This window comes from Lissotriton vulgaris, chromosome 12, assembly GCF_964263255.1.
Source record: "Lissotriton vulgaris chromosome 12, aLisVul1.2, whole genome shotgun sequence".
Lineage (NCBI taxonomy): Eukaryota > Metazoa > Chordata > Amphibia > Caudata > Salamandridae > Lissotriton > Lissotriton vulgaris.
The window spans coordinates 731,189,134-731,207,203 of NC_141700.1; the positions used below are offsets into that span (position 1 = coordinate 731,189,134).

The 18,070-nt window shown below is 44.7% G+C and overlaps 1 protein-coding gene across 1 annotated transcript in view; it reads right to left on the minus strand.

Moving 5' to 3' along the window:
- LOC147678413 (uncharacterized) overlaps window positions 1-18,070 on the minus strand; it is a 115,002-nt gene that overhangs the window by 82,870 nt on the left and 14,062 nt on the right. Inside the window, exon 2 of the mRNA XM_086946004.1 lies at window positions 4,134-4,250. Within this exon, the coding sequence (XP_086802130.1) occupies window positions 4,134-4,250 (117 nt within the window). The remainder of the gene's footprint in view (window positions 1-4,133; window positions 4,251-18,070) is intronic.

Here is an 18,070-nt window from a genome sequence, read left to right on the forward strand (position 1 = left end):
GGCCCAAACATTGATCTTTGGCACAATCCAGGAGTAAAAGAACTAAAGAAATCCCAGCTTGTAGGCATTGTAGGAAAGCACAACTTGTGAGTATCTGTGAAGTGCCTGGGTGAGGATGAAAGAGGCTTTGTCTTCATAGTCCCCGGTGGCTCCAGTTAGAGGGAGCAATGGAGGACTCCTTTTTTTCTATACAGCAAAGGCTGCAGAGGGCTTGGGTCTAAACTCAAGGCCCAGAATAAGGGCTGCTGAGTTGCCATACATGTCAATTTCAGTTTTACCTGGGTTTAGTTCTCAGGTGATTCCTAATTATCAAGAAGCTGGGCACATGTGGGCAGTTTAGGCTATAGTTCACAGGGGGCTGCATGGGGTTTTGTCTGAAGATTATGAGAGTGATGATAGAAATAGAGCAAAGAAACATGAAGCCACCAAAAATATATACTTCATGTTAATGTATTGATCTTAGCATCTTCATTAGATTCACACCAAATCATTAAACATGGGCGTAAAATCTGTTCCGTTCGTGGAATTTGAGGATTTTCTGCAATTTCACGGTCCGCGAATCTCACAAAATTGCAGAAAAATCAGCAAAAATCGCGTGCGGGACAGATTTTCAAAAACTGAAGTACATGAAGCACTTACAGGGTTACAGCAGGTGCCCAAGTTGAAGCTAATTTCTTTGTAACCATTTACAAAATGGTTACAAAGAAATTAACTTCAACTTGGGCACCTGCTGTAACCCTGTAAGTGCTTCCTGAGCGGCTCCTCCAGAGTTGTTGCCTACTTGCAACTATTCTCTGACCCTACTCTGACCCTCGAAGCAGGGTCAGAGAATAGTTACAAGTATGGCACAATGCTCCAGGCTGTCACTAAAATTAAACCACAACAGGAAGCACTTACAGATAAGGAAGCAGGTGCCGACTTGAAGCTCAAATTCAGTAACACATTAACCAGCCCCCGGTTGAGGCTGGGCAGGTGTGCTCTCCCCATAATCTACAGTGGTGAACCAGAGGGTGGCAGGGGTGAACCAGAGGGTGGCAGGGGTGAACCAGAGGGTGGCAGGGGTGAACCAGAGGGTGGCAGGGGTGAACCAGCGGGTGGCACTGCTAAACTGCCCGGGAGCTCTGTGGGTGTGAGCACCCACGCTGCTGAGCTGCCATGGGGTTGTGAGCCCACACGCTACTGAACTGCCCCGGAGCCCTATCAGTGTGAAAATCATTCGTGCTCAATTGCCTGGGAGCCCTCTGGGTGTGAGCACACATTGTGCTAAGTGCCCCCCTGCCCCCAGTATATATATATACCTGTACCGCACAGCACCATTATGCTCCTGCACCATGAAGTCTGGTGTCTGGATGCTCCTGATCCATGTAGGTGGTACCACCGTCTGGTGCAGTCAAAATGTAAAATCATAACTTGCTACACAGCACCAAAAAAACCATGTCCCCGCTGGCACCGGTATGCGTATGTACCAGGTGTGGAGCACCTGCATCCCACTGCACCCTACTGCCCAGCGCCAGCATATGCCTGTATGGGGCAGTTTAGTATGAGATGGGACATTGACCAGCAGCAGCAGCTGCATGCGCCTGAACCCACTGAGCAGGATCAGAATGGCTTTGTACCAACACGCGCAACAGAGCTATCTTGGACATCTGAAGGATTCTGGGGTCCTGCGCCAAACTTATTTTTGCATCCATGAGTTTTCCCGAGGGCCATCCCTGTGTAGCTCCTGTGACCAGGAGGCTGCTTTCTCCTCATCTGCTGCTCTGCTCGGTCTCTGACCCTTTGTAAACAAGATGCATGTGAACTCGCATAGAAGCCCTGCCCTTTTGGCCCCGTCCACCACACACTAGCGGTATGAAACATCTTCCCGCCCATCCCCACTATAATGGCCAGCTCACTCAAGGGACCTCGGCACCTTTTGGCGCGCTGGCAAAGTTACAGGCACACGTGGTCACATATTTGTGCAAATGGCACAAAAATCCGCGAGTTTGCGGGAAAATTCACAGACTTTTTTTGCAATTTCGCATGAATTCGCGAACCCCGAATTCGCAAATTTCACCCATACTTACAAATCATAAATCAAAGGATCACATGAAACTTTTTTTGATCTTAAGGATGCTCTTTTTGATCACAGTACGTTAACACTCCTTTTGAGACACTGCAATAGCCAGGTTTTTTTAAGTACCACCCTCAAAATTTGGATTCCATCTAGGTTTCTTATTCTACTTTTCCCTGAAATATGTTCTCTCAAAAGTCTGATTTTGGAGATTCCCTACATCATGGTTTAAAATACTAATCGGTTCCCTTTCAAACTTATCCCTCGCATCGACCTATTGTTGGGACGCTGTACAAAATAATGTCTACTGATGTAATATCCGGCTGAGCGATACCTAGTGGGAGCACATATTGCATTGACATTCACACATTTTCTATGCGTTGAGTGTTGTCTGCATATGAGGAGGAGATCAGGCCAAACGTTTGTATTATAAGATCAAGAATCTTCTGTAGGTGCTGAAGAAAGGCAATAGGTTTTAACACTTGGCCACTCCACATGGAAGTTTGCCCGCATCAGAGAAGAATGGCACCACATATTGTGAGGAATGGTAGGACTCATATGTGGACAAAACCCTAGATGTTAATGTTCTTCTGTCTGGAAGTTGGTTGATTGTCCAAAGTTGCCAAGAGCCTGGGGAGAAGAAGAATATTTAGAACAACGAGTTTGGGCCAAAAAGAGATTAGCTGCTTCAGCTCTATTTGTGCAGCAGCCCACGCGGACTGGGCTGGGCCGAGTATGGAATGTGCTGCAAGCATTGGAACAGCCTTCTATATAGAAATGTTCAAGAGTTTGGGATTTTGGGATGAGCCTGCATTTGGTCAGGTCATGAAATCACTGTACCTCTGCTTCATATTGGTCTCAGTGACCCTAAGATTGTCAGTATAAGTGCCTCACCTGTATATCACTATATCACCCACAAAGGCCCTCAAGTATCAGCATTTATTAATCACTGATGACAATGCCCGGGACATTTAGGGCCAGATGAATGAAAGCTTTTAGCATTTCTTAACAAGCCAAATAGCAATTTCGGTCCATTAAGAAATGCAAAGCCGCTTTTTCATTTGTACAAAGGCCAAAAAATGTCACAATTTGAGTTTTGTACCCAGTAGAAATTGCGATTTAGAAAACACAAATAAGGATTGCCCAGTTCCCATTTAGGAAATGCATTTACCAACAACTCAAAGTCTATGGTAACCATGAGCAAAATTTAAAAAATGCTTTTTTTATGTGACATGAAGCGCGCATATGCCCCTACGACATATGATCACTTACATGTGCAAAACTAATTTCGGGATGCCTCCAGGGGGCCTTAATCCCAGAGGCACCCTTGTGTTTGGAATTCCTAAATTGCAATCTCCAATTAGGAAATAGCAATTTATGAAATTCAAACAATTTCATATTTGGGCCATAGGTGGGAATTAAGTAGCATATTTTCTGTTATTTACTAATAACTCTTCCTAGTTTTTGGAAGCGTTATTAGGAAATCACAAATTTTGTACATATTTAGCATTTCCTAAATTGGGATTCCTGTGGAATCACCATTTAGAAAATCCAAAATAACAATTTGGTACATCTTGCCCTTACTCCTGTACCTGGGCACTACAGAGATCACCAATTATCATGCCTTTTGCACTTGTGCATCACTGACGTCGCCCGCAGAGGCTGTGACACCATTGTGAACTGTGCATCACGGATATCGAACCAGCCACTTATATTCACCACTGTCACATCTTTACCTGCGATCACCAATATCTCTCCTCAACCCTCAAAGCTCCAGCACCTGCACGTTGCAGATATTACTCCCAGGATCTTTACTTCTTGTCACTCACATGCACCCCAACAGGAGCTGACATCTTCTGATCTTGTACATCTCTGAAATGATCTCCAGGGACCCCTGCACCATCTGTACTTCGATAATGCGGATGTCTGCCTAACTCCCTCACGGCTCCACCCCTTCTGCATCATGCATATGACGTGTTACTGGTGCATCACTGATATGACAATTCCTGTACCAGTCTATCACTGATATCACACAGTAGCTTTATACCTTGTAAAGTCTCCCTCTCCCCCTTCATTTTACCTGACAATCCTGGGTGCATATTCTCTTCCTTGAGGTTACTGAGGAGAGGGGGGAAGGAACTCTCATTTGATGTTTCCGCCATATTTCTGCTTCGGCCGCCTTGACGCAGAGATGGAGCTGTGGAGAGAGGTCAGTGGGTGAAATCAAATCCACATTGAAGGTGACCAGACACAACTGGTCTCACATTACAGGAGTAATAACCATCCTCCTGATGTCATACAATTCAATGGAGTCACTCAGTCCCCAATGCAGCCTGTAGATGCTTCATGGGAGTGTCAATCAGTGCCCTTCACAGGCTGCAAACGCTTCATAGGAACCTGATCTATTTCCCATCACCAGGTGCTCAAGCTTCCTCTAAGCTGCACTCATTTCCCATCGATGGCTTCACACGATTTGTCTGAGCCTCACTCACCACTCCCTTTCCAGAGTCGCGCTCATGCTGGTTCAGTAGCTGAGAAGCTCTCAATACGGATTCCTTAATGACCGGTTCACGATGTTAGCAGTGATCTATTCTTTAGGAATATACTCACTTTCTGGGAGTCACTCGCACCTCAAAGCTGTCCCCTTTAGAATGCACAGTGCATAAGTGGAGACGGACCAGTGACCATACTTTGGTATTGATGCTTCTCTTTCACAAACAGCCAGAGTACTTCAGTTAGGAGATGGACCGCTCAAGGAGGACCTGAAGCTATTGGATCGAGAGCTTTTCAATCCAGAGCTGAAGTTTTAGATCTAGTGCATCTCAATGGGTAGTCAAAGCTAGTGATCTAGCGCATCTGTAATGTAATGTAATGATGATACTTGTAAAGAGCACTGTTACCCCATCTCGGGGTGTCCTGGTGCTGAAGACCGCTGGGGAACCCGTCCTGGCTTTCCCTGTGAGATTGTCCCTTCTGGGTATCTCCAAGGTGAAACCAGGCATCCCTGGCGTCTGTGGGGGGCCGTTGTAGAGATGAGGCAAGCTTAATGCCCAGAGTTGCAGAGTGTGATCCCTGGTTAGAGTAGGCATCGAGGTGAGAATGATCAAGTCCGTTGACCCTGGTCCATGACCCTGCCGCGTCGGGAATTGAACCCTGGTCCCGGGCCGTTCTCTGCTTCCGGGTCTGCCGCCTCTAACCAGTGAGCCACACCACTCCATGGGTAGTCAAAGCTACTGATCTAGCGCATCTCAATGGGTAGTCAAAGCTACTGATCTAGCGCGTCTCAATGGGTAGTCAAAGCTACTGATCTAGCGCGTCTCAATGGGGGGGGCGTTGAAGCTAGCGCGTCTCAATGGGGGGGCGCTGAAGCTAGCGCGTCTCAATGGGGGGGCGTTGAAGCTAGCGCATCTCAATGGGGGGCGTTGAAGCTAGCGCATCTCAATGGGGGGGCATTGAAGCTAGCGCATCTCAATGGGGGGGCATTGAAGCTAGCGCATCTCAATGGGGGGGCATTGAAGCTAGCGCATCTCAATGGGGGCATTGAAGCTAGCGCATCTCAATGGGGGGCATTGAAGCTAGCGCATCTCAATGGGGGGCGTTGAAGCTAGCGCATCTCAATGGGGGGCGTTGAAGCTAGCGCATCTCAATGGGGGGCGTTGAAGCTAGCGCATCTCAATGGGGGGCGTTGAAGCTAGCGCATCTCAATGGGGGGCGTTGAAGCTAGCGCATCTCAATGGGGGGCGCTGAAGCTAGCGCATCTCAATGGGGGGCGTTGAAGCTAGCGCATCTCAATGGGGGGCGTTGAAGCTAGCGCATCTCAATGGGGGGCGTTGAAGCTAGCGCATCTCAATGGGGGGCGTTGAAGCTAGCGCATCTCAATGGGGGGCGTTGAAGCTAGCGCATCTCAATGGGGGCGTTGAAGCTAGCGCATCTCAATGGGGGGCGTTGAAGCTAGCGCATCTCAATGGGGGGCATTGAAGCTAGCGCATCTCAATGGGGGGCATTGAAGCTAGCGCATCTCAATCCGGGCATTGAAGCTAGCGCATCTCAATGGGGGGCGTTGAAGCTAGCGCATCTCAATGGGGGGCGTTGAAGCTAGCGCATCTCAATGGGGGGCGTTAAAGCTAGCGCATCTCAATGGGGGGCGTTAAAGCTAGCGCATCTCAATGGGGGGCGTTGAAGCTAGCGCATCTCAATGGGGGGCGTTGAAGCTAGCGCATCTCAATGGGGGGCGTTGAAGCTAGCGCATCTCAATGGGGGGCGTTGAAGCTAGCGCATCTCAATGGGGGGCATTGAAGCTAGCGCATCTCAATGGGGGGCATTGAAGCTAGCGCATCTCAATGGGGGGCGTTGAAGCTAGCGCATCTCAATGGGGGGCGTTGAAGCTAGTGCGTCTCAATGGGGGGCGTTGAAGCTAGTGCGTCTCAATGGGGGGCGTTGAAGCTAGTGCGTCTCAATGGGGGGCGTTGAAGCTAGTGCGTCTCAATGGGGGGCGTTGAAGCTAGTGCGTCTCAATGGGGGGCGTTGAAGCTAGTGCGTCTCAATGGGGGCGTTTAAGCTAGTGCGTCTCAATGGGGGGCGTTGAAGCTAGTGCATCTCAATGGGGGGGCATTGAAGCTAGTGCATCTCAATGGGGGGCGTTGAAGCTAGTGCATCTCAATGGGGGGCGTTGAAGCTAGTGCATCTCAATGGGGGGCGTTGAAGCTAGTGCATCTCAATGGGGGGGCGTTGAAGCTAGTGCATCTCAATGGGGGGGCGTTGAAGCTAGTGCATCTCAATGGGGGGGGCGTTGAAGCTAGTGCATCTCAATGGGGATGTTGAAGCTACTGGAGTGCACCTAAACAGGGTTGGGTTGAATATACTGGAGTGCACCTCAACAGGAGTTGAGATTATGGGATATAGTGCAACTTAGTGGGGAGGTGGACCCACTGCATCCAGTATCGTACAAAGGGGCTGAATCCACTACACCCGGTGGGATGAGTTTTTCTGTGCATTGCTAAAAGGAGGATTCATGGAAGAGCATAAAATGTATGCTTTCTAGGATACATCAGTCAGATGAGATCTGAATATAAACTACAGGTCGAAATGGCGCCAAACCCTCCCTAAGTTTCATGCTACCTTTTCATGGTTTGCGAAGAGATACTATATTAATGTACAGATAAGATATCCACTTAGGTCATGAAATTGCATTTTCTGCACTATTTTTGGAATGTAAGAAGTGTATATTGTTCCTTTTCAGAAACGTAAGAATTTTATCATACAAAATATTTTGCCCTGTACTCTTCTTGAAAATATTTAGGATGATATAGGTTATTGAATTTCCACACCTCTAAAGCAGATGCACAAGTGTTGATGAAGGAGTCCCAAATTGTTTGGTTTTTATATCTACCCATGTTCCTATGGGCAAACAAAGTTGTCCGTGTGCTCTTTCCATGTCACCATGAGACACTGTTCCAGGTATTAGTTCAGTTACCGCATTTGTGAAGATGACAACTACCTGAATGCATAACTTAATTCTTTATACTGATCATGCCATTTACAGCTGCACCTTACTAGGGAAGTGTGGACCATGTCAAACTACCTCTGTAACTAGCATGTAGTCTCATATTGTGTGACATTGCTCAACAGTCCAGGATTTTTAGGCAGCATCACTTCACTGAGATTTTTAAGCCAATAGGACAGTGGTAAACACAATAGCAACCTGCTGTTCGCTTAAAAAAGGACCAGATGGTGGTACCAGATGTGACACGGGCCCCTCCTCGTAGATAAGGTTACACGGTACCCAAGGCTAGGATTTGTGGGCTCAATTCGGAGAAAGGATTTTGCCACCCTCCCCCAAGCAGTGACAGTCAACAGCAATCCAAAAAAATAGGTTTCTTTACTAAACCTGAACTAGACACGGACATACAATGTAATGATATCATAGGAGACTCATTGAAACCAGTTACTGGTACCGGCCAGCATCGTACAATAGGAATATGCAATACCAGCCACACACCCATTGTTTGCATTCCAACCTGTATATTAGACCAAATTTCTGTGTTACACCTGGCAGCATCAGGTTTATTTCCCCCAGTCTTTTTGCCTTACTTCTCCTATTTTTGATGAATTTGATTTTAGAACTCTAGCACTGGTTAGCATTTGTAAAATACACAACGTGTTTGTTCTCTCTCCTTTAAACATGTTGAAATTGGCTAACACTCAATTGACACATTTAAATGTACTTGTAAATCCCTATTAATGTGGTGATACATGTATACAGGGCCTGTAATTTAAATGCTACTAGTGTGCCAGCTTTTTAACAGACAGTGGTCCCTAAACAAACAAAATTGATTCAATGAATATAGACTAGATAGTTCTATATTAACGTCCAGCCGGACAGTTTTATTTAATTGGATGATTGATTGTATCAAAATCTAAAAAATGTAAGTGGGACACCAGCCGGTGCCCGACTAAACACACTCCACAAGAGGAAACATACAACATAAATTGTAGGCAAAACAAGAGGCAGTCTGATTGGCATAAATTATACACAGACTAATCATGAACTACACATATGCACTTATAAAATCTCAATGCATTAGTGACATTTGTGTATGCTGTCGACGACGTTTCTACTACAATTGATTAAGAGTTCATCTTCAGGACTATTGATCCTTTGCCTAGTCTGAATGGCTGAGCGAGCACGTCAAGGTGGTGAAGAGAACGACTCATCTGTAAGGATAGTGCCGCGTTGAATTACACCGTTACAATGCCGGGAATTAAATTACAAAACGTCCAAAGCGGTCGGCACAACACCATAGATTAAGGATGCCACGGTCCTGAGTAAAGGTCCGGAATCCAGGTACCGGTGCGGGAGGGATCCACAATGGGGGTTCAATTTCCGCAGGGGTCGATACCCTGAAATCGAGGGAGTTACATATAAATCATACTAATTCGGACTAGTGTGCCAGCAGCAGGAATTGTGCCATCCACATAAGTAGTCCTTTAAATCAGTCTCAGGCCTCCTATTGCTGCCTGTATGTAGATTTAAATTGCAATTTCAAATTGGCAAAATAAACCCTTTGCCAGGGCTAAATTTCCCTTTTTAAATACATACATATAACAACCCTGAGGTAGGCTTTAAAAAAGCCCACAAGGCAGGGTACAGTTATCTTAAAAGGCTGTAAATGTACTTATGTTTTATATGTACTGGATTTGAAAAACTCCTACATTTGTATTTCACTTTTGTGAGGCCTACTTCTCCCATAGAATCACATTGGGTCACCTCTTTACATTTGTGTATTCAAACTGCTAACTTTCAACCGGGAGCTGGTAGGAAAGTCTAGTTTGGTCTCTAGAGAATTGTAATTTTCTTGTCCCAACCTTCAGGTGCCTGCAGCCTGTAACCTGGCTCATATGACTAGGTGCTGCTGGAAGTGGGTCTTTGTTTATTACTCCAAGACAGTGAGACAAATACGTGTTAGCAAGATGGGCCGTCTGTCCGGATCAGTGGGATAGGAGCGCTGGGAAAGTCAATGACCGCCATAATAAATCAGTCACTCCTGAACTCAAATTAAATCACTATTCCTTAACGGAGAACAGAACCATGGGTGGAAAGGAGGCTACAACACTACCTCACCTTGGAGAAGGAACTTACTAGTAACCCAAGGTTCTATGTTCTACTCAGTCAAAATGTTTAAATTAACTGGGGCATTTAGCAGCTACAAAACCCGAGATTGACTAATTCAGAGTTTGGTATCGCTCCATTTTGAAATTTGGCAACAGTTTACAAATTCACACATGGGTCTACAAGGGTATACCTAACCACTATTTGGAAGGGGCATGCCTAAGGCTTCCCTTCCAAACTGCCATTTAGTATGGTATGTATCAATGTTTGTGACCAAAATCGGTTTCAAAACACTGACATTTTATCAACTCCCAGCATGTTGTGGTAAGCTTTTTTATTAAAAGGCATATGATCCCCTTGGTCTCGTTCCCCTCTTAATGAGAAGAAAAGAAAAGTTTGTTGTGGAACAGGAAGTAATCCAGGGGACCGCTGTCTACTCTCAGACAAACTTTCAAAATGTTTTTATTAAAATACAGCCCCATTTCCTTGAAGGGAAACAGGCTGCATTTAAAATTTATTTTTTCACTGAAAAAACTAAGATTACAAGGACATTACAGTTGGGCTCACATTTACTTGTACAAAACCATTGAAATTCAGCAGTTCTAGTTGCCAGACTCATCTGTAACTTATGCCCTTGTAACACACTGCTTATGACCTCACATATTACATCACTCATGACAGGGTCAGTGACATCACATCCACTGAACCATTCACACTCCCATACAACCTCTCATACACATCACACACACACACATTGACAGACCATACAACTACTGATACACAGCCACTCGCTCAATCATAGAGCCACTCACACATCCACTTCAACTATACAACCAGTCCATTTTAGTCAATAAATCACCATTTGTATAGCGCGTAGAACACTTTCACTCAAAATGAATCCAGCTTCACAGGTTAATTTTTAAGTTTTTATTCCAAAAATCGTAATCTTCTTTAATCTCTGGGATTTTTTAAATTGTCAATAAACATTTCATCAATGCCGAAACCAAATGCATTTCGGGTCAAATAGACCCTTCAGGTGTCTGACAAAAAAAATAAACGAAAACATATCAGTCTTGTGCTATATAGAATAATACATATGCATTGTTCCATAAACCATTACAAGTGTGTGTTGTCAATAACGTTTGTTCAAAACATTGCATTGTGAAGTTCTAATTCATACTACATAATTTTCTTTGTAATTTATATGCCAGAAGAAATTAACTGTTCTTAATGAAATGAGAAGTAGAACACTGCTACATAAGGCATACTCTAGTCTTACTCATTAAACAGTACGAATCTCACCAGAAATGTCACTAACAGTGATAGCGTGTGTATGCGTAGTTAACCTCCAGAAAGCTGATTTATAAGCGTGTTCTGATACAACACATAGTAACTTGCGTTGTGCTTTGCTGTTACTCTTTAAAATAACAAGTGTATGTGAAAGGGGAAAATTGGGCGTTAGTTTTGTCTAACACCTTTGATGCTCATGACTAGCTCAGCTCGTCATAAGGTATACCTCTAGGGTGTGATACCAAAGAGAGGACTGGGCTGTTCCTGGGATATAGTTGCAGGTCACTGGGGTGTGGATATGTAAATGTGGTTAAATGAAAACCAACCAGTGGGTATCCTTTTTGTTGGATATGCTGGCCTCACGCACCCTTGCAGGTGTCATGCTTCATCATGGGCAATGCTCCTCATTGGGTGGGCGGTGCAATACCCAACGGGCTACACCTCAAAGAGGGGCTCTTTGGTGGATATCTTTTTATCCAACTGCCCATGGGTGAAGTTTGGGTGAAGTGTGGGTGAGGGGCCAGAGTAGTAGTAGACGGAATGTGAAATATAAAATAACGCAGGGGTACCAGAAGGAACTTTATTCGGGTGGTCCTGTGCGCTAACTAAAAACAATAGTTAGTCTGGGATGTCTGGAAAGTTATGTTTTCCGCACTCAAGACTATACTAAAAGGTGAAGTTAGTGGTCGACATGATTCTCGCTCAGGGTGTATTCACCCACCATTCATCAGGACCTATAAAAATGTGCTTGCTGATCTATCTAAGTATCAGTGCTTACAATAACAGTTTGGAAATGAAGTACCTGCTTATACATTGTTCCATGCCTGGTTTTGGAAACAAAAAGGAGAAGACGGGGGATTACATCTCTCAAGCAAGTACAGTACAGTGATCCGCATTCGTTCTGACCTGGTGCACTCAGTGCCATGCTAGTGTTGGTGAATACTAGCATGTGGTGAAGGGTAAAATCACACTGGTGAAACATCTCCAGATGGAGCAGTAGTGAGTGACATGCTCAAATGGATAATTTGCATGAAGACATTTCTAGTGACATTAAAAACAACAAAAGGAGCAGCAGCATTTAACAGCAAACGGAGCAGTTGTGTTGTTCTAAATGGGCCATGATGACCCCACTCACTTAGAGGTCAATTTTTAAATGTAACAGCAGTGCCTGGCGGGAATGACATCGGTGAGTCAAGCCTCTGTAACTAAGGCTGAAATGGAATGGAAACAAGGGAGGAATGGGGACAAAATACATTTTCATCTCAAACCACAGTGTGCCTTTCATGAATAGATGTTCTGTCAAGAATACCACTCATTACGAAACTGAATGCCTCAGACAACTGGGGGATGGACGGTATTATACACCAATTCCAACTAACCCCATGGAACGCCTTATATGAACCATTGCAGGGCTTGTCGAGTCAGCTCTCAGTGAGGGTTTGATTACCAAAAAGGAGGTGGAATTCCTGACTAAGAAAGATCCCAGGGTTCCGTACTTCTATACTCTCCCCAAAATTCACAAGGAGATCACCCCCGTACCTGGACGCCCAATCGTTTCAGGCATTGATTCAGTACTGGAGCCGCTATCACAATTTTGTGATCACTTTCTCCAACCCCTGGTCAAACGCAGTCCATCTTACATTCAGGACACAACTGATGTCCTGCGTCTCCTAGACACCTTCCAGGGGAACCGCCAAGTCGACCTTCTTGTAACCCTTGACGTGGAGGCCTTCTATACCAACATCGCCCAGAGGGCCTCTCTAGGGGTCATAGAAGACATACTCAATACTGAGACATGGACCTCTCCTACACCTCCAGCGTTTGTCATGGAATCTGCCACCTTAGCACTGACTGAAAACTTTTTTGAGTTTAAAGGAAAGTACTACCACCAAACTCAGGGCACTTTGATGGGGAGTACTTTTGCCCCATCTGTGGCGTGTCTCTACATGGCAGATTTTGAAAGCAAACACATTGACCCCCCCACCAATCCCTACCACAACAACAAATTGTGGAGGAGATTCATCGATGACATTCTGATCTTCTGGGCTGGCACCAGGGACTCCCTCAATGAATTCTTTGAATGGGTAAACACACTGAACACGTACCTACATTTCACAATGACTGCCTCTGCTACGCAGATTTCCTTCCTTGACCTGACAATCAAACTAACGGAAGGCCAATTAAGTACAAGCATGTTCAGAAAAACAACAGATCGCAATAGCCTACTCCATTATAATAGCCACCATCCAAAAGCGTTGCGAGCCAACCTACCCTTCGGGCAATTTTTGAGAGTACGGCGCAATTACTGCAGCCTCTCTGAGTAAAGAACCCAGTCTAATATCCTATCCAGGAATCTGACTTATAGGGTTTACCCATGTAGAGAGATAGCAAGAGCGCAGAAAAGAGCCCAAAATCACAGAGGAGCACTCCTAGAACACAGGGTCCGGCCCCCTAAAATCAATGAACCGATGACATTGTGGAGAAGTGTGGCTCACTGGTTAGAACAGGCAGACTCTGAAGCAGAGGTCAGACCCGGGACCAGGGTTCAATTCCCAACACGGCAGGATCTTGAGCTCAAATGTCCATGGACTCGATAATTCTCACTTCGGTGCCTGACCTAATCATGGGTTCACACTCTGCAACTCTGGGCATTAAGCCTGCTTAATCTCCACAATGGCCCCCCGCGGCGGGATGCCTGGCTTTCATCTTGGGGATGCCCTGTAGGGGCTATCTCACAGGGAAAAGCCAGGACGGGTTCCCAAGGCAAGCGCGGAGATACCCCTTCGGGGGTCGATTCTGGCGCTATATAAGAAACATAATAATAATAATAATAATAATAATAATAATAATAATGCGTCACCACCTTCACGCCAGCCTCAAACGAGGTGAGGAAGATAATTATGTGCCACTGGCAAATTCTAAGCACAGGCAAACTCTCCCTTGAACCTCCAAGGTTTGCCTTCAAGAGATCTAAAAACGTGAAGGACATACTGATTAACACCAGACCCAAAAAACAAAATTCAGCAGTACAGACTATCCTGTGGCAACTACCACCTGTGAAAGGATATTATCCTTGCGGATTGTGCAGTGCATGCCCATTCACTACAATACATAAGACTGTCCAGCTCACAGACTCCTTTACGTGGGAGCTTAGGGGACACAATGCAACACACCGAACTGTGTGTACTTACTATGTCCCTGTGGGCTCCAATAGGTGGGGATGATCACTCGACCTATCAAGCAACGCATCTCAGAGCATCGGAGTAACTTCCACTGCAAAAAGAATACAAAGATGTGTAGGCACTATCTAGAGACTAACCACACAGCCGATTCCCTGAAGTGGCTAATAATTGAAGCAAACCCAAGCATATCGAAACAGAACCTCTTTTTTAGGGAGCAAAGATGGATCCATTGCCTGGCCTCAGACAGGAAAGGGCTAAACGAGGACATCCCTTGGGGCTCCCTCTAATCATCAACCCCTACTCACTCGTACTTTATAAAATGACGTTCCATTTATTACTGATCGTCCACCCCCCCAGTAGTAGGAACTATGATTTAACAACTGGACGGTTTTAGAGGCCGCAGTCAGGCAAGCACCTTGATTTAGTGTCCTTAATATCTACACCTAACACAAGGGGCATGAGATTTCTCATTGTTAATAATTTAAGTAATCAGGAATAGACCTTCCTTACACCACTGCAAAATGGCCGCGCCTCTGTGTTAATCCCCACTCGAACACCACCACGCAATACTAATGTGATTTATATCTTTCATCTTAGTGTACTTGAACATATCACTACCCGGACGGTTTTAGATTCCGCAGTCAGGCAAGCACCTTGATTCATGGCCCCTTAATATCTACACCTAACACAAGGCGCATGAGATTTCTCATCGATAATAGTTTAAGTAATAGGGAATAGACCTTACTTACACCACTGCAAAATGGCCGCATCTCTAACTGTTAATCACATGACCCGCAGTGTTCTGGGAAACCCTCCCACCCTCAACTAAAATAAACGCAACCGTCAGATCACTCGGTTCTATCCGGTCCTGGCGGAGAGGGGTAGGCAACCAAACGAAGACACAGGAGCATTAAGTAAGTGAATATACATACATAGTTAGTGGGGACTATATGAATGGAGCGTCCCTGACATATCTGTTTTGCGGATCTCTAGAGTATCCACTTACTAGCATTCCGCTTTACCGAACGGAGACACAATCCATGCTTACCGATAAGGGAAGCCCTGACACAAAGTGTTTGTTCGTTTATCTACAGAGGGCTGCGATGGATGCGCCCACACGTGTTACGTCCTTTTGTGAGCGGCAGCATACACACCAGGAGTGTTCTAACCCGGTTTATGATTTTTTATTTAACCCGATACTCCGAACTGCTCCAAGGAAAGTAGTGGAAGGCAAAGCATCTGAACACTAAACAGCCCATTTAACTGCTTTGTATCATATAAAACTTACTATAGGGTGTCTGGGTCGACAAATGAGAATAATAACTATACCAGACATACAATATATAAAGGGAAACAAGCATACGCATCAGAGCATGACTAACATTATCTGGTTTATATACCTTTCTGACCAGGTACATTGAGAATAGATGTTCTGTCAAGAAAGGCACACTGTGGTTTGAGATGAAAATGTATTTTGTCCCCATTCCTCCCTTGTTTCCATTCCATTTCAGCCTTAGTTAGAGGCTTGACTCACCGATGTTATTCCCGCCAGGCACTGCTGTTACATTTAAAAATTGACCTCTAGGTGAGTGGGGTCATCATGGCCCATTTAGAACACTACTGCTCCGTTTGCTGTTAAATGCTGCAGCTCCTTTTGTTGTTTTTAATGTCACTAGAAATGTCTTCATGCAAATTATCCATTTGAGCATGTCACTCACTACTGCTCCATCTGGAGAGGTTTCACCAGTGTGATTTTACCCTTCACCACGTGCTATTAGTCACCAACACTAGCATGCCACTGAGTGTACCAGGTCAGAACGAATGCGGATCACTATACTGTACTTGCTTGAGAGATGTAATCCCCCGTCTTCTCCTCTTCGTTTCCAAAACCAGGCATGGAACAATGTATAAGCAGGTACTTAATTTCCAAACTGTTATTGTAAGCACTGATAGATAGATCAGCAATATTGTAGACAGCGAGCACATTTTTTATAGGTCCTGATGAATCACGGGTGAATACACCCTGAGCGAGAAACATGTCGACCACTTTCTTCACCTTTTAGTATAGTATTGAGTGCGGAAAACATAACTTTCCAGACCTCCCAGACTAACTATTGTTTTTAGTTAGCGCACAGGACCACCCGACTAAAGTTCCTTCTAGTACCCTGCGTTATTTTATATTTCACATTCCGTCTACTACTACTCTGGCCCCTCACCCACACTTCACCCATGGGCAGTTGGATAAAAAGATCTCCGCCAAAGAGCCCCTCTTTGAGGTGTAGCCCGTTGGGTATTGCACCGCCCACCCAACGAGGAGCATTGCCCATGATGAAGCATGACAACTGCAAGGGTGTGTGAGGCCAATATATCCAACAAAATGGATACCCACTAGTTGGTTACCATTTACCCACCTTTACATATCCACACCCCAGTGACCTGCACCTATATCCCAGGAACAGCCCAGTCCTCTCTTTGGTATCACATATCTGAGGGCCAACACTGTGGTTTGGACCTTCCACTTGTCCAGAGTGGTAATTTTGGCCTCTAGATCCATAAAGATCTCCTCTACCTCTTTTTGTATACAATACCTCTAGGGTGCTCATGACTAGCTGAGCTCGTCATGACCACACCCATTTTCATTGCTGTCCAGCACAGCAGAGGAATTTGTCAAGCAGCGATGTGGCTAATGGTGACGTTTAACGCTATTGAAATCTAAGTTACCTTTGATATTAAAGGTCCCAATCTAATGCCTGGATTATTTTATTCTGTCGGTTTGCTATATTATCAAGATTATCTTTCACCTACGGTACGGAGGTGACCAATAGTGGTCTTAATGTTAAATGGTGTCGGCAGCATCAAGCTCGCAATAAATCCACATAACAGTGGTTCAAACAAAATGGAGCGGCCGTAGAGAATGGCGTTCGATCGAAAACGCTCTTAATTATTTCACTTAGATGTCTGTGATCTAAAATTAACGATTACCCTTCATTTTTCAATGCTAACCGCATTCAGCCTTTAATGTGTTACTCTGCAATCTCTGTATGCATGTACAAAACTGCGAGTGTTCTCAAATGCTGTATTGCACGAAGAACGCTGTGTTTTACGTACTACGTGATTCGGGTAGTGATCTCGTGTTCAGGGATGTTTAGTCTTTTAAAGGGGTATTAACTATAATCCGAATGGTGTACATAGGTGATGTGTGACCATGTAAATGTGACCATGTAAATATTTTACTAACGAAATAAGATCTCATGTGTATCTAATTATGGAAGTCTTAACTATGCCGATAGTATACCATCATGTAGTGGATAATGTTAATGCCCTCATGTAGTGGATAATGTTAATGCTGTGCTTAACGGACTGGATTTACTATTAAGTCGCATTTATGAACAAAGTTAAATTGTTAAGGAACAGTTTCAATCATAAAAAATAGGCTAATTCAATTCGGTCATTTAACCCTGTGGGTTGTGTAGAATTGAGTCTTTTTATCCCCAAAAAAAGATCAGATTTTAGTAACTGTTTGTGTGGATCAATCTCAGGGCGGATTTTCAATTTTTCCAGTATAGTAAATCTTAGTTGTGAGACGTTATGTCCGGCTTCTTGCCAGTGCGATGCTACGGACGATTTTTCATTTTTCAGTCTTACACTGCTCTTATGCTCCGTTATTCTGACTTTAATTTTCCTCCTTGTAATGACAACATATATTTTTCCGCATGGACATTTTATGGCCTACACCACGTTTTTAGTGTCGCACGTGCTTGTGCGTTTTAACTTGATGTTGTGTCCCTTTGTGGGATGTGTAAAACCATTGCCTTTTATGACATTATTGCAGTGTGCACAGTTACCACATGTTTGCATGCCTTTGAATTTACTGGATGGCGGTGCAAGAGCTTTTTTTGATAATTCCTTGATTGTTAGATCGTTGAAATGCAAATA